Below are 23,945 nucleotides of genomic sequence, written 5' to 3'. Positions count from 1 at the left end.
AGTTGAGAAAAACAAGGACCAAATCTGGGGGAAATGCCTGTGCTGCAGAGCTTATTTACAAGTGCAATGCTTCACCTGCCCCCTGCGATAGCCCACTCCTCTGCACAGCCCTCCCCAGCTTCTAGCCCAAAGACCTCTTCCAAAGACACTGCATTATTTCTCTTTTTGAGCTATCCAAGCAGTGGTCCCAATCAGTGGGCACAGGCTCAAACCACTGCCTCCTGCTCATGCTTTATTACAAAATGTAGTGAAGCCACATGTTAGCAGCCATCGAGTCACAGATCTTGCACTTTGTTTGTGTAGTACCTAAAACATCACGATGGTCCAGGTATGGAGCTAAGAGGACACCACCATACAGTAAGTGACAAGGTCTCCCTCGCTTGACAAGCCAAGTTTGAGAAATTAGCATAGAGCCGCTTTTTTAATCTCTGCACACTGCTTTACTGGACAAGTAAATATCTAAAAGGATCACCTCTTCCATCCTTTCGCCAAGCAAGCTTCAACCAGCAAGAAACTGTCTGTACCACTCATGACACGGCAGCACAGCTAGAACAGAGGAAATACCGCTTTGCACTGATGAAAAATAAATCAGCGGTTCTTAGCAGTGAGCAGTGTCTATACCCCTTGCTCTTTTTTCACGCTCTCACCTGGAGGTCTGGGTTTTTTCCACCATGCTGCACAACCTAAATAACAGACTGTATTTGACTGGAAGGACTAAAGGATGAGGGTGCATCATCTCCTGCACATTCCACTTGGGCAGTATCTGCCCAGGATGTAATTATTTCCCCGCAGACTTCTAACCACTGAGCTAATGCTGCTGTGCGAGATCTGCATCTGCACATGTTCCCAAGTACTGGGCTTCAATACTCAGGAGGCAAGAGGCAACTCCGAGGCCACTGGCTCCTTAGCATGGGCAGTGTCTTTAATGGCAGTTTCTGTGTTATGCTCACTGTAAGAACACACGCAGACTGAATTTAGCAAGTGCGACAGCTGAGCACTGTAAAAAAACATGCAGTGCAAAGACATTTTTCTGTTTTGCAGAGCAAGTCAGACACCACATTCTCTCACCCAATGCAAGCTGTGGGTGGGGATGGAAGCAGTCTATGGACACATCACTTCTGAGTGCCACTGCTTTGTTCCTATTTTACAAATCATCTGTCACTTGCCTATGAAATCTTGCTCAGTTCTTCTACACGTTAAAAATCCTGAACACCTTCCACATCACAGCATCAACTTGATCTGGTTTAGTACTTATTTCTGAGGTGTCATCATTGCAGAAACACATACTTCTGAAATGAAGCTGCGGTAGCATCCTCAATGCACCTTACAAAAAGCTCTGATTAGCAGTAAGCTATTACAGGTCATGGTCTCTACCAGCAAATGAAAACATTTAAATTTTTTACTTAATATTCTAAGACAAATGCGCATCTGTGCTAGCAAGGCAAGTCACTTCCACGCCTTTTGATTAGCAAGAAATGCCACAATTACTGAGGCACAAGACGAGGAAAACACTCTATTTACACTGAGCCCATGCAACAGCTGAAGGAAGCCCATGCTTTCACAGAAGAAATAAACACTACTGGGCACGGGCAGGAATAACAAAGTAATCCAGACCTGCACATATAGGCATTGTCACTGATTTTAAGCCATTAATGCACCTACCAGGGCAAGACTTCTTACTGGCAACACTTTCCCCAAGTTCTTCCAATGGTGAAGGACTTCAGCTATTACTCCCATGCCATCTGGGACTACTCCGTTCCTCTCTGTCGTCCCCAGCTGCCTCAGAAGATGCTACTTCCCCCTACTTTTCTTTATCATGCCATTACTAGAGACGAGGAGAAAGGGGGTGGCCCAGGCTACTTTTCCCCAAGTGCCAGTCTCTATACCAACAGCAATAAAGCCCTTGCTGCCTTTATTTATTTTTTTTTTCAGGCTTCTCTTCCCCAGAGCTTTGGGATGGCAAGATTTTCACATTATCCAGGAACAGCTACTTCAGCAAATCAGGAAAAGTTTTGGAGATGCCATGTGGACTTGATGTATTTTAGAGGCAGGGCAGACTGCTAGAGATGTCATTTCTTGTGCTATTAAGTAATTTGCATAAAAACAGTAGGCTGCCTAAGGTCACCCTTTGCATCTCAGGTCAGAAATTGGCTGTGCTCTCCCATAGGTGCCAACGCTTCGAAAGATGTGTGTGTATGTATGCGAAGAGCAACAGCGTAGGAGAACACGCTGCACTGCTGCCCACCTGCACAGTGCTACCCACTGTCCACGGAGACTCCCTCCTCCCAGGGTTACATGCTAAAGGAGCTATAAACAGGGATAAAGCACCTTAAAAGGCACTACGCAGCATCTGTGCTACGATACTGTACGTACAGTAAATACTCTGACCCAAGTTTTCTCTCATAAAAATTGCAAACTCAAAGTTTTCATCCAGAAGTCACCGGACTGATGAGCAGAATGATATAAAATGGCCTTTATTTGCTGCAAAATTAGGTAAGTAGGAAGTGCTGCAAGCTACAAAACTGTGAAACACCCGGACAGGTCAGCAAAAGAGACTGAGGTCTCCCTCACTGGAAGCTTTCAAAAAGTCAGACACCCATCACATTTACCCCATCTCTAAACTGGGAGTGGCCTACATGGTCTTCTGAATTCCCCTTCCCAGTCCTACTCTTTTTGACGAAGCGCCCTGCAAACCAAGTTTTGCAATAACCTGGCATGAAGCAGGCGTGTGCTTCAGCCATCCCTAAACTCCCCAGGGAAGCTCTGGGCTACTGACCTCATCCTACACCGTACCACCCCAGAACGCAGGACCGTGATCTAGAGCTGTTAGGATGCTATCCATCCTTCTGCATGAACCATGCTACAGTAAAAGTACTGTCACAACTCCGAGCCTGCATCATAACATCACTGACAAGGGAGGGAAACGCCACCGCGCCCCACAGCTGGGGGCACAGGGAGAAGAAGGGGGAGCAACGACGAGCTCAAAAAGGCGCGCATTCACATCGCAGGCACAGCAGAATGACGGACAACACAGAAGCATGCAGACTTAAACCCAAACCAATACTGCGACATATCATCCTGTAATACTTACTGGAAGCAGTACTTTGTCACGTCTGCACATCCACCTGCAAAGGGTGGGGGCCGCAGACCCCTCTGTGGTACCTCTACCTGCTTCCCGGTAACCAAACCGGCGTCGGGCACCAGAGGACTGACCTGGGAGTCTACAGCGGCATCCGCGGCGGCTCCGGCCGGCGCCTGGTGCAGAACCCGCGGCGGGGGCGGGCAGAGCGGGCTCCCCCAGACGCGGCCGGCCCCTGGCGCATCCTCGCAGCCGCCCGGAGCTCCTCCGCCTCCCCGCAGCGCTGCGGGAGCCTCGGCCACAGCGGGCAGGGACTAGCGCTCGCCGGCGCGCTCGGGAGGCGGGAGGGTCCCGCCGCCCGCGGCAGAGGGGGAGGCCGAGGGCCGTGCGGCGGCCGGGGGCATGGCGGAGCGCGGGGCCGGGGGGCCGCGCCGCGGGACCGAAGGGCGCCCGTCAGCGGCCGTCCCCGCGGCGCCGTGCGGCATGTGGGAGACGTGCGGGGACGGGCCGCGCCTCCGCGGCTCTCCGCCGCCGGGCGGCTCACGGGCGGGCCCGCGGCTGCCGCCCGCCCACCGGCGCGCCTCGCGGCGGAGCCTGCGGAGGAGCCCGCGGCAAGATCGGCGGGGACGGGCGAAGGCGCCGGTGTGCCGGGCGGTGGGTCAGGCAGCCGCGGCCCCGGTTACGCCCCACGGCCCATCGCCGCGCCCGACACCCTCTGGCGCCCGCCCCGGGGTGAGGACGGGACGGGGCAGCCCCGAGACCCCACCGCCGGGCGCTGCGGCTCAGGCTGCCTCGGCGGGGAGCGGTGGTTCCGCCGCCGCCCTCAGCCCACGCCGGTGCCGCCCGGTGCCGCCATAGCGGGATTCCAGCCCGGTCCGACGGCCGCCCCGCCCCGCCCCGCGCTCAGCGGCGGACGGCTGTGCCCGCGGGCGGCGGGAGGCGGCTGCGGCCGCCGCCTCCCATTGTCTGTGCCGGCGCGGCCGGGCGGCCCTGCCCCGCTCCGCTCCCCGCCGGGCCCCGCCCCGGGCGGTGACGTCACCGCCCGCCGCCGTCTTCGCGGCGCGCGCTCGGCGGGAGAGTGGTAACGCGGTACCGTCGGTGCGGGGCCTGGTCCGCCCCCCGCTCCCCCGGTGCCCACGGGAACGCGGGTCCGCAGCGCGCGTGCGGCGCAGGGCCCGCAGGCTCTCACCGCGCTGCGCGCAAAGTGATCACGCGTGTGCTAATTGCCCCAAAAAGGCCCATGTGCAGAACGTGAAATCCCGACATAAACTCCCGGTGACTGACTGCGCAGTTACCGTGCCCGAAGAAGCGCGGCGGACCCGGCGCGGCTCTCCCCAGCACCTCCCGCCACCGCCCCGAGGGCAAACACGGCCCCTCCGCAGGAACAGCCGCCGGGCGGGGGGTCGGGCTGACCCAAAACACGCCACCCAGAAGGGAAAGTGGAACGCTCCTCACCCCAATCCCGTCACACTACAGCCAACAGAAAAGGACGCTCTGGGAAACGCAGGAGGAGGGAATCTCTCCGAAACAACTGTGGCAAGAGCAGCCTGTCCTTAGTGTGTGAAAGGGGAAAAAAAAAAAAAAACAACCAAAAAAACCCAACCAAACAAAAAAAACCAAAAAACCAAAACAAAAACAACCGATCTCAACGGGGGTATAAACAAAACGGAGGGAGCTCCCACACGGACCAGGAGTCAGTAGAGAAGAGAGGAGGGTGAACAGAATCAGTGTAGTTCCTAGTAAGGAACCAGGCATCCACGTCCCGTGGCAATGCTGGCGCTGCACCCTCAGCCCCCTAACACAGCACAAAGCGTTCATCCCTCTTCCCAAAGACAGCCATCAAGATATCATCTCTTATGGTAAAATCCAAGATAACATCCAATCACCTCTACTTGGATGGAGGGAGGAGTGGTGAACAGTGCTACTGTTCATGGTCGTGGACTTTTTTCTACCAAAAGTCTCTTATGGCTGCAAAACAGCATTTCTAGGGACCTCACTGATCCCGAACACGCCTCTCCTACAAGACAGTGCTGTCTGCATCGCATCTGCAGGCTAGAAGGGGCATCTGGTCCCAGTGAACAGACATCCCTCCACGGATTTTGGTGACAAACAGCTACCACCTTGCACACTTACCACCACATTACAGAAATCCCATACCTGCCCAGCTGTGAAATGCCACAGGTAGCACGCACACACCGTACTGTCACAAATAACTTGAACTGCATGTGATCCCATCTACCTCCCGCATGCCAAAGTGAGAGTTTGGGTGCCGCAGGTATGGCCACGTCACACTAACGTGAGGGAGCCACTAAACCCCCCAGTCCTTTTTGTTTTCCAGGTGGGAAAGGCAGCCAAATCTTAAACTGGGAATCCAAGAGGAGCTGAAAGGCTGCCTGTTATGCTCTCTTGCGTCAGTACCATTTACATTCAGTACCAGTCACACCCTTGTCCATCCCATACACTCTTGACTCATCAATTCACATGCTGCCTGCCCAGATTTTTAAGTTCTGTTTGGGCTCCCTATGGCAGCAATTAACTCCTCCCCAACCTCCTTCCTGTTGATGCATAAGCATAATGCCAAGGAGCACTCATACCAGTCACCCTGGAATTTCTGGTCCTGTCCCATGCCTAGGAAACGTCATCTCTACAGACACTTTTTGAAAGCAGCAAAGGCTTCAGCAGAGGGCAAACATGTGCTTTCCACTGGAAATCTGTACTAAAAAGTCTTTCTAATTTGTTATGCATCTGCCATTAGAAGATCTCTGTCCTCCAGTTCAGAAGGGGTCTTGTCTGCTTTTTGTTCTCTCTTACTTAAGAGAACCTCTCCACAGCCAGTGAATGAAAAGTGAGGTCAAATGGCTATAGAAGCACATGATGGCTTCTGGAAACTGTCAGTTTCATCAAGAAAGAAGAAGAGGCTGCCAAGTTTATCAGAGGAGATCAGGATCACATGGGAGTGCTTCCCTTATTAGAAGAAAGGCTTTCTTTGAAAAGAAAGAACATCACTATTCTAATTAACTAGAAAAAAAATGCAAGAGCATCAGCAGCTGGTGTCCATTTGTAAAAGATCTAACTCATCTGTGGAGTAAAACAAGGAAAATGCAGAACACAACAAGGGTGGCTGTGTATAGCTCCAAAAAGGGTGCACTATCCATTATAGCACAGCGTAGATGCTGGAAAACGACGAAGCCCTTCCAAGGATGGCCCCAGCCAACGTGCTGCCCCTTAACACTCCTCTGCACATTGCTTCCCCCGGCTTGATAGAGTTCTGTAAACAGGAGGCATGGAGGGATATGGTCTCACAACACTTTCCAGTCATTTGCAGTACTGGTCCCTGATCCCAATGGCCAATACTTGCTCTGTGCTCAAAAAGGTGGGATTTTATCCTTGTCCCAAGCTCACTACTTCCAAGAGTAGCAATTACTATAAACCAGGAAATTATTTCATGAAATGTTTTTCTCTGGGAAACACAATTCCTATTGTTTCACTCAAAACTCCCTCCTGCTCATCATATCTCTCCCAGACCCAGAGCCCTACAGGCACTGGTTAAATGTTCCCTGAATAACGATAAGAATTACCTGCATTTAAAAACTTAAACCAAAAGTTGCTGTAAACGCTTAGAAGAAGGAAGCACGATATGCCATACCACTGCTGGTCTCTGCTACCGCAGTAGCCAGATGGAAGCAGATCCTGCTGAGATGTTGCACAGGCACAAGCGTGTATCTCATGGCATACCTCTGTGACAGAAGGTACAGCAATGTCCCCAGCGAGCAGCGTCTCTGTTCTGAGCCTGCACTGAACGCTGTGCAGCATGCAAAAAAGTTTGTGCTGCTTTTTCCTGATGGTCACTGCAGAACTCTGGTTTTGCATGCTTGGTTTCAGATGCTTCTTTGCTAACCCATCATTGTTGAAATCTGAAAATTTCTAGAGAGGTGTGACTTCAAGTGTGCCTACTATCTTAGCATTAACTGGGAGCCATCCATGCCCGAGAGCAACAATTTTATGTACATATCTGTTTTATTTATTGGCTTTGTTTATACCATATCCTTTCATGATTGAGCTACTACTTAGAAGCGTGTCCTTTCACATCTGGAGCCATGCTACAGCCTGTGAAGCACAGCCTGTCACTGCAAAGGCATACAACAACTACACAGTGCTCAAGAGGAGCTTGTGGAGAAACTGGAGTCACTACACTGTGACTGGGCACAGTCAGGCAGCTGAACACTTGCCCCCTTAAAAAAGAAACAGGCGAAACATTTTCAGGTATCTGCAGAATTGAACAAAGAAGGCAAATTAATGTTTGCCTTAATATAACTGAAAATATACAGTTCATATATGAGATGCCTTTGTCTTTATTTTAAAGAGGTTTGCAGAAGAAAACAGTTTACCTAAAACTTACATAAGGTGGAAATTGCTTATCCTTTTACTATGCTGTTCCTGGGGTATGGCTGACTGTTAACTCTGCCCCTCTTGCGGTGGTCATACTAGCTGGAATCATTAACTGTGTTTTAACAGGGTAGTGCAAAGGAACTCAAAGTGTTCGATTGAGTTAATTAAAGAGAATTTTAGAATTCTAGTCAATATTTTGGGACTACAAATATTCTTCGAAATCCTTCCCTCAAGACTACATAACAGGCAGTAGGGCAAGGATTTGAAGCCGGTCAATTAAAGTAAACAAAGAAGACAGGGATTTGGTTATTTATTCTATTGATAGAACCAACTCACATTAGCTTATACCTTAGCTAGCTAAGCTAACATTTGTTCTCTTAGAGTAAACAGGAAGATGTTGCTGGTCCTTTAAATAAGGGTGTAAGTCGCTCCCTTTGGAGCCCTGTGCATCAAGGCAGAGGCTCCTGATAAGTCACGGTTAGTATAATTATTCAGTCTTTTTCCCTGAAGGGCCTCTGCAATGCAGCGGTCCTTTTACTTTTTTTTTTCCCCTCCCTGTTAGCAATGCCCTAGTTTGTTCACTGCTGCAGTCCCCCTCCCTTCCACCATCACCACATCATAGCAATCTCTAATTGAGACCTTGCCCGCTAACCAGGAGCTCCTAGACAAACTGCAGGAACACCAGAGACAGCACTTACAGACAACTTTGGCAGCTCCTCCAAATTCACCAGCACTGAGGGAATTGTCAAACGGGTTTTAAAACCTATCCACTTTGCATGCCACACTGGAGAGATTGCTAACAGCTGAATATCAATTTCCATCACATCAGTATTGGCTGTACTTCACATGCAAGGTGCAGCCTCAGTAGCAGATGAAAAGCACCTGCAGACTCTTGAATACTCAGAAGTCAAGCAAACCCAATTCTGATGCTGAACATAAGACCATGTGCGCTTCCTCTTTAAGAGCTATTTTCATTTCTGTTTGCAGGTATGCCTCTACAGCCAAGCCACAAGCCTCTCTTTACTCCTGCAAAACCCACCGTGATTTGTCTCTGTTCTACTCGTGTCTACAAATGTCCTAAGCAGTGCCCTCCTGACTTCCTTGAAATGTCCCTCTTGTATGTGGTGTAAGAAACACAACAGCTACAGGTCAGAAAGCAGAGACAACTAAATGTTTGTGTGCCGTGACATTACAGGCAGGGGGACAGCCAGGGAAGGATGCATCGGTCTGCTGCTCATATTAATGGGTAACCTTCAACAGCTGAAGATACAGGTACTATGCCACTGAAATCATGCCTGATGCTACTTTGAAGGAAATGCTATTTTTTTTATTATTTCCCCCCAATTGTCTCTAAAAGCATCAGCTCAGACTCTGCACACGTACATGCACCGCTCTGCCAGAATCCCGCTAGAAGTGGCTCCTCCTCACCTGCCCCTGGCGCTCATGGTTTACAGACAAACTGCGGATGCTTTGATCAGCCGTGTCAGGGGGCTCAGACCTGACACGCAGGACTAGTCCCTAGGCTCATAGCTGCTAATGGTAGGGAGAAAGCTTCTAATGAAAGCTTTAATGAAGAAAGCTTTTCCTGTCAGGGCTTCCCCAACAGAAGGAGGGAGCCCACCAAAAACCTTTCAAACACCACCTGCCTACACTGACATGTAGCTGGCCTGAATTAAGCTTAAAACTGTTCAATGTTTCTCCAGTTAAAGTAAACCAGTTCTAAGTATTTGTCATGTTCAACAAAGCTATAAAATAACAACAGTGACACATGCTTCCAATCTTTGTAATGACAGCAATATTTTAAAGGCATTAAACTGGTATCAAAAGTAACATCCCTGACAGATTTCCCAAAGCACATGTTGTGTTACAGTTACCGTGTTTGCAGCTGACAGACAAAATAGGATGAGGTCAACTGACTGAGGAACAAACCGCACCAGTATATTAGCTCATTATTTCTCTTGCCTTCAGTATGGCCCTGTGCAAACAACTATGCCTGTGACTTCTTTCGTGTAACGCTTTGTAACATTAATATTAATTTCTCAGCTATGAAATCTCTGAAGACTAAGAATTTGACTTTACCATGCTTGTCTCCTGTATTTAGCAGAGAAAACAGACACTTAGCAAATGGATCACCAAGCAGGAGCATTGGGACTTTGCTAAGATTGCAGAAAACGTGGTGCCCCAGCAGCTGATTCTATCTGATGAAGATGAAAGCATTATTACTGGCCCTTTCCCAGCCCATCATAAAAACCAGCTCTTCCCCTGCATCTCCTTGGTCCGAGTTAGAAGCCGCATCTCTCTAGCAATTGCACTCAGGAAGGGAAATGAACATTTCAGGCTCCAAAGTTCCCCTCCTATCCTTCTCACCTTGCTCCTTTATAAAATGCATTTTTGGGGCATAGGGTTACCTGAACCTAAAACTTGCATGGACAGAGCTGCCATACAAATCCAGAGCCTGTGTTCCCACCCCTCGGTGTGACATTTAGGTACCAGAGATCTGTTCTGATCAGTCATGGATTCTTCTACCAACTGCTTGGCTAAGAGCTAACGCTATTAGGGTGTCCATCTCATCCCCGCAAGGTATAAGGGATGCTCTTACCAGTCTAAAAAGCCTGATTGTGGCTGTCATGTGCCAGAGCGTGCCTGGCTTGCCATTAGCACAGACTGCTCTGGCACTGAGACCCTCGAGTGACAAAATCTCTATCCATTTGTTGACTCCTAGCTAACAAGGCGGGATGTGGACATCATAGCAGTGGCTGACTGTGAAGTCTCCTCATTCCTTAAATTGTCTCACCGCCTTCCCACTTTCTGCTTATGTAAATACACATTTTTCTAGACAATCTCAAGTTTTAGAATTCTCAGGGAAGACAACTGCAGGGTAGATGCTCCTCTCCTGCTAGGGACTGGGTAGTTCCCATTTTGGGGAAACAATCGGCTTTCTCTTCAGACAAAGAAAACACCCCTTTGTCTCCTTCCCATCAAATGCAGCCACATTTTGTTCACACCGAAAGAATTAATAAGGAATTTCAGCACGAGGTCTTTGATTAATTGTGCAACAGACCTTCCCCACAGCACAAACTTGCCCCTCTACGTGCCTCCCCCATGCCAGGAGCTGCTCCTTTCATTCACAGCCCTGCCATTTGGTGAGCTTTGTTAGAGAGTATCGCATGCTTCTTACCATCCAAGGACAGCCAGTCATGCTGGGAGGAAGGCAGGGTTGGCAGAGCTCTGGCTTTGTATTCAAACACCACAGAATTGGAGATGATCTGATTGTTGAAGGCAACTTGCAAAGTCACGAGCCCAGTGTCATGAGCTAAAAGGAAAAAGCACATGGTAAGAGAGAGACCTCCCCGCAGAAATGCACGGCTAGGTATTATCCTGCTGATCTCCCCACGTGCTAAGTGGCAGGCTGAGAGCAGATGCAATGAGAGGAGAGGGGGCGTTTGACAATATTTTTGTAACTAGACAACTAAAGAGTCCAAAATGCTGATCTGTATTGTCAAACATGAAGGTTGTAAGCTTAAGAGTCATCTAACAGGTTGTTTTGGCAGGGGGCAGAATCACATGTGTTTCTAAAGATTAACCAGCCTCACTACATCGCCAGTGGGAAGCTGAGGCCTAACAATGAAGCTGCATTATTCTGCATACACTTAAAGTCATATACTGAGGGCCAGCACTACTGAAAATCTCTGCAGGGAGGCTGGAGGTGTTCTCATCCTATAAGTACCAAGGACAAAGTGCAGCATATCGGCAAATTAAGGGTCACTAGAGCAGTGAATGCACCCCTGAATAACAGTTGCTCTTTCAAAATTACAGAAATGTTGTTTAGAATTAATTTAAATAATTATTTTCAAGCTAATTCAGAGCTTCTAAATAATATTTGTTGTGATCTGTTGTGATGTATCAAGAACCTAAATTGCTGTTGCACACTAAATAGGTTAAAGAAAAAGGAAAAGCTTCTCAATGTTTATGCACTATCTTTCACAATGGGTTGGTCAAGACATATAGATGACACGACTAGGCTAAGAACTTGCTCTGAAACCACAAGCTCTAGAAGAGAAGCGCTCCTTACCTGGGCAGTAGCAGCGCAGTACCCCTGGCTGAATTAAAGATGCAGGCACTGAGATCTGATCAAACAGACAGCTGTAATTATTGCTGGCTTCCTGCCATGGACCAGTAATTAGGACTTTTACTCCTCCCTGTGAACAAAAGAAGGGGGGAAAAAGTCATTACAGACAAAGCCATACCCAGAGAGGACCATGCACTGAAATGGCTGAATGGCAAACAGCATTGTGAGGGCGAAGAGAAGTGCCAACCTACCGTGGATCCTTGGCACCAGTCAACACCGGTGTCGCAGTCTCCCAGCACTGTGGGAGAAATGCAAGCAGTATTCCCCAGCAGAGCATCTTCGTTTCTCCACACTCGCTCTGTTCCCCACTCCTGCCCACACGCTCAAGCCCTGTGCTTTGCCAGTGCGACCCTCGCTGCTGACCGCCTGCCTGTCTTTTGGTCACTTGCCAGGTCCTGGGTCAGCGATGGCCAGCCTCTGCAGTGCTGCAGGCCGGACACCCCTCCGCCAGGCACCTCCCGGCATCGGCCGGGCGCCGCGTCGTGCCTCGCACCCACCATCACCCCCCGCGCAGGCCGCGGCCCCGCCTTTGCCACAGGGACTGCCACTGGACAGTCATGGCAAGCATGCCATGCGCTCACCACCGCCACTGCGGCCCTGCCGACACCGACGGAAAACTGCTGTTATGGAGAGGGCACAAAAGGCCACACATCGCCTCCGAGGCCACAACTGGAGGCACGAGAGGAGCCGGGCCACGGATCCGCCACACCGCCATGTAGGAACATCGCAGCTCAAAGCAGCAACCGCACAACTTGCGCTGCTGTGGGAGCGGGGCACTCGGCTGAGGGCGGACGGATGGGGACGGCGGGGCGACCCGGGACGGGGCTGCGTCTGCAGCGCGGCCCCCCCGTCCCGGGCCCTCCCCCCGCCGGCGCCCCGCGGCCGCCCCGACCGCCGCCCCTTCACCCTCGCGCCTTCTCCGGGGACGGCGGAGTCCAGCGGGGCCGCCCGGAGCCACCCCACCGCCGGCGGGGCCTCCGTTCCCCGCCGGGCGCCCCGCCCCCGTCCCGGCCCTGCCCGTCCCCGCGGCCGTGCTGCCCTCGGGCGGCCGCCGGCGGGAGCGCGGCCTGTGCTGGCGGACCCACCGCGGCCGAGGGCGCCGCCAGGGCCGGGAGGCGGCGGCAGCGGGGAGGCCCCGGGAGGCCAAAGGCACCCAGCGCCGCGGCCCGGGAGCGCCGCGCAGCTGCGGCAGAGCGCGGCTGGAGAGGAGCGGTCCTGCCCGGGGCCCGCCCGGTCCCCGCGGCGCTGCCGGCACCGGCGCCCACCGCGTGGGGGCACAGCGCGGGGCCGCTCCGCGCCGCTCCGAGCCGAGCCTGGGACTCCCGCTGCGAACCCGCGACCGTCCAGCGGCGCTGCGCTGTGCCGCCCTGAACAACGGCCCCGCGGGGCTGCGCCGGTGCGTCAGGCCCTCTGGTCTGTATGAAACACGAATAAAACGAGCTCTGCCGGCGGGAGTCGGACAGCTCGTTAGTGTAGGAATGGATAACAAAAAAACACCCCAACAAATAAAAAAGTTCCCATGGTAGCGGCAACAAAGAAAGATTTGCACCAGAAATGCCAGAGGTTTGCTGTTAGGGCCTTTTTGTTGATTTGTGGGGCCTTCTACGCAAGAAAGAGAGTCAGACCGGCTGTCCAGACAACAGGTACGGCACAACCACTGTCTGTGCCCAACACAGCCAAATGCCCCCAAAACACAGCACCTCCTGCACACGAAGCCTGGCTGGGTTCAGTCGCTAACAGACCACCATGGCATTACTGTTCCATGCTCACCAGTCAGGCAGCACCAGGAGTGACCACCACAGCGCTGACACTTCAGTTGTGTCAGCTTCCGGGGAAGCTCAGGAACGGCATTCAGACCCAATTGTACACCACAACCGGGAGAAAGTAAACTCCAGCCGGTGGTGAGTGGTTGACGATCAGCGACCACCCTGTCTCTCAGAGAGGGCTCTGCATTTGGCAGTGGGCAGAGGTGAGGACGCTGGGCATCTCCTGCCCTGGACGGTCCCGAGTGCCCTGTCAGCTGCAGGCTGCAGAGATGGTCGTGAGGCTGTAACGAGCGGTGGGATGCCTCCAACTGCCCACCGTGCCCGGGCCTGCACCACCACCCTGCTGGCCACGATGGACTTGTCTGGAGAGAGAGCAGCTAAATGGAAGGCTTTTCATCAGTGCCCATCGGCCACTCCTGCATGCTGGCAACCTCAGTTTCTTTCCATCTGCAGAGTGAACACCCATGTTTTCACACCAAGTCCCATATTGCAGAGCCACTGGATACCAACTCATCACCTGCTCCTGGAGCTGTCACAGGACCATTCAGCTGAAGGTTAAGCCACCTCATCTGCTTATTATTGCATATTTCTGCTGCCTCATCCGCTAGCAAACTCGCCATCCAGTGGTGTCAGAGATAGACTTACTGGGGGTGGTCACCGCTAGTCAACAGGAACAGAGAGAGCTTTTCCTGAGCAATTATTGTACACCTCCGTAAGGTAACAGATACAACAGTGTTCCATGGCTGGGATTACAAAAATACAAAGGACCATTTCTTTTAATTCAGAACAACCCGCCTCTCCATTACTGGCTCAGAACAGCCTCTTTCCTCTCGCATTCCTTCACAGCAGGAAAGTCTGTGCTGCTGCTGTTTTTACCTTGTGGTGCACGTGACTGATTTTGGAGAGTCTGTGGGATGGAGGTAAACGCTGAACTCATTAAGGCAATGCAGGTCAGGAATTATGCTACTAAAAGCATCAGAGCCAGATTTAAGGATTAGCTCCAGTTTGCAAACTCTGTTGCTCTAATGGGGCTGGGTAGCACCATGAAGCCATCATGTGGGAAATACTCTGCTTTTCAATGAAACAAAACATTTCTGTTCCAATGCTTCCTAAGTGAAGAAAGGGCCCTGTCAGGGTAATGAAGTGCTTAATTAAAAGTACACTCAGACATGCAAATGGCCCTGGATGCTTTGACTTCCAAGAGAAATATTTCAAAAGCCTTGTCAAAGCTTCAACAAAACAGTTCTTGGGAGCCCTTACTAACAAAGCAATGAAAGAGAAAGCAGTAAATGTAAATGAGTAAAAGCCCTAGACTCACCTCAGGGTAAGACCATTCTGGTGAATAATCTGTCACCATGAACAAGCGCCCGCTCTGCTGTAGCAACCCCAAAGTGCTTTGTGCCGCAGCTGCTGAGACCACCTCAGCCACATGCATGTATGCCATGGTGCTGGCTCCGTTCTCCGTGCTGCTGAGCTGCATGTTGGCTTGCTGAGGACTGCAGCAAGGAATGCACATTTCAGCCTGGTTGTAGGTTGCTCTGTTACTGTCTTCAGGCTGAGACAGTCCGGCACTGTCCCCTGACACCAGCTGGTGTCCATAGAGAGTGTTGCTCCCACCTTCTACCGATATGAAATCGTTAATTAGATCAGAAAACTGGTTGCTGAAGGAGATGTCAAAGTGGTCCAAGTTAAGCTCCATGTTGGAGGAGTTATTTAAGCTGGGATGGGCCACAGGATAGAGTCCTTGTACCATGTTTCCTTGGAGAATAGGGAGATTGTTCCCATTCCTGATACCCCCGTTGGCCTCGGGCTGCAAGTAGTGTTCTGTGCTGCAGGCTTGAAGGTCCCCTGATTTAAGTAGATTTTCGTTCCCCTCTGCCTGCTGGGAGGTCTCCATGGGAACTTCAGCTTCTGCAGTCATAGCCTGGAAGTTTGCTTGGAACTGCATGAGCTGGAGAGAGGAGGTGGACTCTATTCTGGTTTCCACTGTGCCATTACAGTTGGAAGTGGTTTGGGAGGAGGACTCTGTTTTCACACTGGGGATTCCTAATGTGTTCACAAACGAGCCACTTGTGTCATTCAAACTGTTGTGAGTGTTTTGCTCAAGGGGAAGAGGTTTGCTGGCATCCTGCAGAAAGAAGCTGGGGGAAGGGGTCTGATGAACGTGAGGGCTCTGGACTGTCTGATTGAAGCTGGAAGAATAGTCCTTGTTGGAGTCAATGGCACTGAAGTCCATCTGCTCCAGGGTGGTACTTGGGCTCAGACCTCCTCCAGATGGAAGCAAACCTGAACCAGTAGTGAGGGTGAGAGTGTTAGATGCAGAAGTGGAGGAAAATGCTTCTTTGGACATCTGTTGTTCAAAAGATGTGTCCTCAGTTTTAATTTCTTTTGTGAGGGTTGTATTGAAGTTGAAGCTACGTTCCGTTGTAGGTGACTGCCTTATGTTGGTACTGATGCTGTCACTTTTCATACCTCCTCCACCATAAGTCTGCCCTTGCTTGGGGTTGTTAAGAAAACAGTCTGGGTCAAAATTCATGGTGGTTTCTGGAATTTTTCTATTTCCATCTAAAGTTGTGGAGAGCACGAGTTCCTCAGAGACAGTGCTGGGTAGCATCGACAAGCTCTCTGAACTGCCAGTGGTTGGAAAAGCAAATTTATGTCCATCTGAACTCACAGCAAGTACCAGTCCTTGTGCAGCTGCATCTGAGGACAGAAGGTGTTGATTTGGGCCGGAGGTGGGTGACATGGTGTACACAGCTTCACTGGTGACTTCTGACATAAATACGGTGGCACTTTGTGACAAGCTTCCCATAACTGATGCTACAGCCATACTGGACACACCAGTGACGGCCGGGCTGTCTGCCATATCCGGGTCGCTATTTAATCCACTGCTGATGGACACGGGAGAATTCTGTGTTGTGTCAGGGACCTCCACTTGGTTGGTGGAAGAAACCTCAGTGCTGTTTTGATGGAGCAACACCGGTTTCGCCACTTTGCCGTTCCTCTTCTCTCGGCTGGAGGCCTTGCCATGACTGTGCTCGTTCTTGCCTTCAGAGACGTCATTATTTTGTACCTCTGAATGAGCGCTGTACCCACCTGTCCTTGGTTCGACCTTTGGTGATATAATGCGGTGTTTGGCACTGTTACACTTGTGATGCACACTGCTTCCTGCCCCTGTGCCAGAAAACAACATTTGCCATTCAGTAAATACAAAATTAAGGTGCTGCTAGTCGTGTATCTTATGGCTGTAGTGAAAGACAGCCGTGCTTATGCACATGTGTGTGAGACAGCGCGAGCACACATACGAGACAGCAAGAGAGACCTTGGAAATAAAATTAATTTCTCACCAGTGCCAGATTTACAGCTCCCTTTCCGTCTAATGGGCACATCCATTGCGTGCAACGACAGTGACCTCAAAACACGCACATGTGCACCCTTCCCCTCACCCCACATAGCACCTACCCCCCTCCCTCCTGCCCCATCAGACAACATGTGAGGAGAGGAATTGGCATTTATGACAAGTTTCAGAGTTATGTGAATGCCTGCGTCTCAGTGCAAAGTCTGCAAAGCGAGGGCTGCTCCTGTCAGCTGTGGCTCATCTGTACCATGGACAAGACCTCAGCGCCCCACGACACAGATGCTCGGCTCTTCACACTGGCTGATGTTGGGTTGTTTGACAACTGCTCTCGTGGGCTGAATGCTGACTGGTAATCTGGAGGTGACAGATGCCATATTGTGCTCCTGTCCCTAGCATTACCCTGCCATCTAGATTGCAGCCCTTATCTTCTTGTCATCATTGTGCCTATTACAGCTGCCAATCAAATTATTAAAGTAGTACATTAGCCAGAACAAAGAAAGCTTTCCCTCCCATAAGGATGGTGATGCGTTTCTCTTGTTCTAAGCCATTCATACGCTGACAGATAAAAATTTTGTATTTTAGGAGGTCGCACGCAGAGCTCACGATTAGTATCGGAGCGGCTGAAAAATGCTCAAGCAAAGGTCACCAGAAGACAAACCTCCACAGAGTTTGGCCAGCTGGTGTCTTTATGGCCCGACAGAGACGAACATCACCCGAGTTCCCGGGAGCTTGGAAATCAGGTGGGATGAAGCGAACAATTCTGTCTGCAAAGGCATCTTGGCCACAAACTCTGATGCAGGGACTGCTTTTGTTGATTAAAGAACAGCCCATGAATTTTTGATGTTTCTTTCCTTAATTGATTCATTTTCCCTAGAATGAGGTAAGAACATTAATTATGGTACTGTATAATGACTGAAGGGGGAAAGAAAGCTCCCCCTTATAGCTAATGGCTACCATTATAAATGCCATCTTCTGGGTAACATAAAGCCTCTGTGTAGCTGCTGCAATTTGCTAAATCTTTTGTTCCTTGCCCTTGAAGGGGAACTTCTCTATTATGTGCCCAAGATTTGAATCAGGTCACTTAAAGTAGTTCAGGGCAGTGCTTTTGAGACTAAACGCAATATTAAATCTCTCTATTCTCCTAGGAATAGAGATGAACAGGAACAAGGGAGAGGCTTTCAGGCTGCTGTCTTTGCAGATGACAGTAAAGAATTGGGAATGTATGTGTCAGTGTGCAAGCCGTTACAAAACAAAGTGATACTGTTATGTTAAAAAGCATGCAGTAGACTTAGCACAAGACAAAACATCAAAGGGAAGAATAAAAGGATTCATGTTCAGCTCTGCAAGCCTGGATCAAATGCTGAGCCTTAAGGGTTGAATTTTAATCCAAACTCAGGTATTTCAGAGGTCATCGTTCTTACTTAAATCTTGATTGTATAATGCAACTGCCCAAAAAGAGACGAAAAAATAAACCCTTTGAAGCATTGACAGCTTTACATTATAAATTTTGCTAAAGACTAAATAATGTGTGATATAATTTACTTGACCAAAGTACTAGAAAGGGGGGGCTATAAAGCAGATGAGTTGGAAAAGTGATTCACTCAGCTTCCCACTCTATAAAATGCTAATACTAAGGATGCTGTTTCTCGCTGTCGTAGTTGCACTCAAAACAAAGCCATCTCCTTTAACAGGAAAGATATCTCCCGTGTTTTCACAATACCTAAATAAAACCTGCCTTATTCCAGTGATACCTTGTAATTAACTACCTCGGCAAAGTGGGCTGCAGGGCAAGGAGTTCAGAGCATGAAGTTGGAAGAACATCAGATTTTGAGGCTTTGGTAATAAAAACTGAGCATGTAGAAGACAATATGCCTTTTTGAGCAGGCCATATACAGAGAACATTTATTAGAACTTGCATGTTACAAAGTGTTGATGTTTCTTCCAGAAGTTCCAGCTGCATCGTTTCACACTCAAGCCTTCTTGTGTCACCTCTGAATTCATTGTGTCTCAACGTTTCAGGACACAGCACTTTCACCCCTTCAGTACTACAAACCCTTCTCCAAGTCTGGAGTAAGCTGTGATCGTTTTGTGCCCTCCCAAGGAACTCACCCAAGGTACCAGTGCAGAGACAGTTGTGTGTCCGAGGCTGCGGTTTGGTCTGGTGACTATCGAGGATCTGCTGCACGAGCTGTTCCACTGAGAACCCTGAACTGCTGTTTCCATTGCTGCATGTCCACTTAATGCCATGAACTGTGAAGAGAACAGTAAAACCTCCCATCAGAAACTTCAAAGACACGCCAGAAACCATCAAAAGCCACTCCAAAAGAACAGCAGAAACCCGCTCCTGCAGCTTTTTTATCAGAACTGAAGGAGACCCATACAATGCAATAGTAACGGTTATTGTTTTACTATTCTCTGCTCCCTGATATCCACAGGCTTCCAAGTGCAATTCCTGGATTAGGTACATACAGAGGACAAAAAACTTTATAGAATATCTTTCTCTATTTCAGTTTTCTGTTCTAAGCTGAAAAATGGTAAGGACACTCTGAATAGTGCATGTAACCTTCATTAAAAACCTGAAAGCAACAAACTAATTGTGTCTTACTGAAGTAAAACAGTACAATTCAAGGAGCATTTTAGATTCCTTTTCTGTCTAATATGAAAACAAAATTAGTCAGTTTTATAATCAGCAGCCAACAATACGCCAGTGTAACAGCAAATACAAACCTTTTGCCAGGTCTTCATTGTCAGATCCCAGCTGGCAGCAGTGAAGACTGACTCATTTTTTGGGAGTCACTAACAGACACTGTGTGAGTTCCTCCTCAGACTTGGACAATTTTTTTGTAATTTGGGAAAATGGACGGGAGGGTGACATTGCAGAACGTGCTGCAAACTGTAGGTCTCTTTTCTTGGGGACTCTCTTGGCCTGTTAGCTATTAAAGCAAGAATGCTAAACTGCATGCATATAAATTATTTGAATAAAGGCTCCCTCTCAGAATGTTTTAGACGCAGATTTTCACATAACAGTGATAGTCTCAACCTGACTTACAATGGAAATAGCATTTATAAAATATTTCTCCATAACAACTAACTCAAAGCATCTTCTGTCTCCTTTAATGTCTCTCTAAGCAATTTATATGTGCATATTATTTATTTATCCTTTGTGTGCACTACAGCTCACTTGCAGGTTTTGGGAAGTGCTGGTTGATGGCAACATCATTTCCAGTATGTCCCTGTGCCTGGCAGCTCAGGCCTGAACCGCTGCTTCTTCTCAGGAGCGCCTTTGTCATACTCCAGCAAAGCATGTTCCTTGCACATTGTATTCTAAAATCCTTAACCAGAACATACAGAATCAAAGTTAAAAGGCCCACAGCCTTCAACTTGGTAGGATCAAGCTGTAAATACACAGATCCCTGTGCAGTGAAGGTCCTCTCGATGGGAAGCTGGCAACAGCACGTCGGGCTGATCATCTCTACACCCCCAGAAGCACCTGCAGACTCTGGAGCAACAAGCTGCAAGCTGCTTCGTGCGAGAGGACCCGGAGCAAATGAGGGCACGTTTACGACAGCTAGTGACCCCTGGCAAAGAGGCAGGGTGTCACGTGCATCTCCCGTTCTCCCCTTTGACGCTGCTTATTTAGTTACGCCCTAAGCAGCCGGAGGGACAGAGTGCCTGGATCTGCTCTGTGAAGCACTTTTACTGCTTTTTTTATCACCTGTTGCTGTGTTGCCTCATCACCCGCTGATGTTACTTTGCCTAACGGCATCTCATCTTGGTCTAGTTTTATATTACAGAATTTGTATTTTTATTGGCCGGGCCTGATAACTTGCAGAAATAAGGTTTACAAGTATTCTTCCTCATATCGCTATTTAAAGTGCTGCAGTTAGTTTAGTAATGAGTCCCTCTATGCCTGCTTGAAAACCACATTTATTGTTATTGTACCCAACAGATTTTGCTTTCTAGTACGTTCACAATTTTGAATTTCCTCTTAACGCTCAGTGTCTGTTATTTTGTCTAAGTTTAAGTGTATACATGCTTACCGCTTCAGTACCTCCACTCACATTCATTTTATTATTCTAGGTACATTATTCTGTCACGTGCGATGTTATGCCTAATAAGTGATGTTCAAAAAGCAGTTTTGCAAAAAGTACAGTGACAGTGAGATGAAAATGCAGTAACATATTTGGAATACTTTCGGCTATACTATATAAAGTTTCTGAACTGTAATTATTACTGAGAAACTTTGCATTAAGTTATTTCTGGTTATTTCAGAAATGCTCTGCTAAAGAAGCGAGCTCAGATATGCGTTGCTAGATATGGAAAGTGTCTTTTACAGCAGTATGTCAGAGTTTGCTCCCTACTGCTGCTAAATCCCGGGATGTGCAGTGTATTACAGGGGGCAAGTCTGGTAAGAGAATCACATCTCATGGTTTGTGTATTCATGATGATGGTTCTTAAGCCTGAATCAAGCTGTGAGCTGGAAGCTAAGAAATAACGGACAGCTTTATAGCTGGGTACTTATAGTAGCATGCCTATTATTTGCAGGTCCCTCCAGTATAACAAAGCCCCATCGTGGATCTGTTGCTGCTGAGGAAAGGTCCTTCTCTAACCTTGCTCCAGCTGATATAAAGGGCTCCGGCTCCAGCGTGGGTCCACGTGCCGCAACTTTTTTTAGTGCGTATGCTCCCTGTATGTTATGAAGGTTATAAAATAAAAAGCCAGTGAAAGGTGACAGATTGCAAAAAAAGAACGTCTGGATGCTTAATGCAAATTATCCACTATCTTGGCACATCCGATATGCAGATTTTCTCCCTCCCCCTTTTAAAGAAAAACTCCTGTGAGCTGGTGAGTTGTTAGTACTGAATACCAAATGCTATCAAGATGGCTTTTAACATGTCACGCTTGGCTTCCTGACACATAATGAATCAGCAGGAAAGGAGATTTCTATAGGGAAGAAAGTGCATTATAAAAAGAAGGTTAACAAAAAGCACACACACACACACGCTCTTCCTGTTTCTAAGTGGTTCAAAAAGTGAAACCACTGTAGAACTATGTATTATTAAATATAGTCATAGTGTAGAAACACACACACACAAAAAGGATAAAAAGACTGAAGCTTAACAGAAATTCTGGAAAGTATTTTAATCTGGGTTTCCATTCAGACTCCTCCTGCATTTTCTTATATTTTAAAATGAAAGCTAAGAACTGGTATAACACTTTGCTTTCCAGTGATACCACGAATGGGTCTAAATGCTGTTGTGTTACAGCAGCAACACATTCCTTGCCACGCACCCTCTGCACAGCGCCCGTTGCACCGAGGCAGCACAGCCGGGGAGAATTGCCGGTATTTCACTGGGTGCTTGAAGAAGAGAAGTGAGGCTGGAGGAGAGTCCGCAATTCAGAGTGGTAGCGCTGCTCCTTGCAGAGATGACTCCAACCACTTTTTGTGAGAACGGACTCACACCGTCCTTCTTTTTCTCCCCTTGTGAAGAAAAGACAATAAAAATGACCTTCCAGTATTGGTTCAGTGGCGCCCCGTTCCTTAGCGCTGTCAGGACTTTGATGATCACGAGCAAAGGGAAGAAAAGTGATCTAGATTCCCAGCAAGGCAGCTTAGAAGCCACAGGAAACTCGCACACAGGAAAATATGATTGTCCAGGTTTCTTACAACATGCCAGCTATTTCTGCCTTCTTCCGCTGCTGGTAGTACTCAGTCTTCCATAATTATCTGGCCTGCAGCCCTTCTGTCATGCAGGTATCTTCCTCCTTGCCATCACCTCAAGCCCGCCTTGCTGTCTCACCTTCGCTCCAGACCGAACACCATCAACGGCTGAAACCCTGACGTCTTCCCTCTCTGTGGTTTCCTCCACCCTAAGGCAAAACGTGTCGCTAAAATACCTTCCCACATCTAAATCTGACCATTTCACCCTTTCTGAATGCTCTTAGACGTTCCTCTTTGCCACTTCATCCATTTTATGCTTCCTGTTACTACTCCAAAGCTCTTGCTCTTCTGTATCCCGTACATACATAACAGCTTACAGACACACGTACGCTACGCAGTGAAGCCATTCCCTACACCCCACTGGCTGCTCCTTTGCCCCATTTTGACAGGAGGGCCTGTCTTGTTTTTTGAATGACAACAATGACATCTCACATGTGAAACAGGTAAGTTGGATAGACTGACAGAGCTGGAATATTTGGAATAATCAAGGTCAGGTTTCTGTTTGCATCTCCCTCTTGATGTATCTCGGATGGCGCGCTGCAAACCCTCGCAACACAGTCCTGCCCTGGGCTGCTCCCGATCGACACAAAGCGCTTTAGAAACCCTCAAGCACTGACCGTAGCGTGAGCGGGTCCTTTGTCCCACCGCCCTGCTGATGGGAACGAATGCCTGCTTTGCTGCCTACATCCCGCTCCACCAACTGTTGACATCGGGAGGCCGTTTCCATGGCAATGGTCAATTGGAAATGGCAGCACTGTCCCTTCCATTTTCACCGCGTTGGTGTTGACGGAAGTAAAGGCCTTGCTCCGATTTCTCAGTTCAGCTGGAGGAGATTTTCATTAGATTTATCTTTTCGTATCCGGATGCCCCCACACAATTGAGCTTTGATTTTCCAGCCCTCCACTTCCACTCGTTATCGGTTACGAAGGGATGATGTCTCGAGCCCCACCGCTGGGGACGCGGGCGGGGAAGATCCCCACGCACATCGCCGCGTCTGCACGACACTTCCTGAACTTTAATACCTCTGTAAGGACTCGCGCAGCCGTGTCGCACTCAGCCTTTCTTTGACGAGAAGTCTTTTCCTCAAACGAGAGCTCTCCTCGAAGGTTTGCCGGGCGCAGGGACGCTCCCCCGCGGCGGTGCGGGGTTCCCGTCCCCGGAGAGGACGCGGCTCTCCTGAGGCTGTCGGAGCGCGGCTCCCGCGGCGCTCATTTACAGCCGAAGCCGTTTTTTACCCACACCCGCCGCAAGTTCGAGGCTTCCACAGGCGGGAGCGCGGTGCCCGAGCCGACCCTCCCTCACCCGCGGGCGCCCTCCGCTGGCGGAGCGCAGCCCCCGAGGAGGCCCGTCGCGCCGCCGCTGCTCCCACCGGCGCCCCTCCGCGCTGCCGCAGGTGCCGGCGACGCCCGCAGCGCCTGTCCCGGGCCGGTGTGGCCGCAGCGGGGGGCGGCGGCGGCAGCCCCCGACCGGGCCGGGGTTGGGTCGGGGCCTCCGCCGGCGCC

The 23,945-nt window shown here is 49.6% G+C and overlaps 1 protein-coding gene across 1 annotated transcript in view; it reads right to left on the bottom strand.

The window, feature by feature from the left end:
* The window catches only part of CAMTA1 (calmodulin binding transcription activator 1), a gene marked incomplete at its 3' end in the record, with an annotated part of 309,542 nt that overhangs the window by 30,363 nt on the left and 255,234 nt on the right, over positions 1-23,945 (bottom strand). The window contains exons 8-11 of the mRNA XM_082493415.1: positions 18,831-18,971; positions 14,682-16,537; positions 11,541-11,667; positions 10,647-10,781 (exon numbers count right to left, since the gene is read on the bottom strand). Coding sequence (XP_082349541.1) covers positions 10,647-10,781; positions 11,541-11,667; positions 14,682-16,537; positions 18,831-18,971 — 2,259 coding nt within the window. The remainder of the gene's footprint in view (positions 1-10,646; positions 10,782-11,540; positions 11,668-14,681; positions 16,538-18,830; positions 18,972-23,945) is intronic.

Source organism: Vanellus vanellus, assembly GCF_965231255.1.
Source record: "Vanellus vanellus genome assembly, chromosome: 20".
In the NCBI taxonomy this organism is placed as follows: Eukaryota; Metazoa; Chordata; class Aves; order Charadriiformes; family Charadriidae; genus Vanellus; species Vanellus vanellus.
This window is presented reverse-complemented; position numbering and strand designations above follow the sequence as displayed.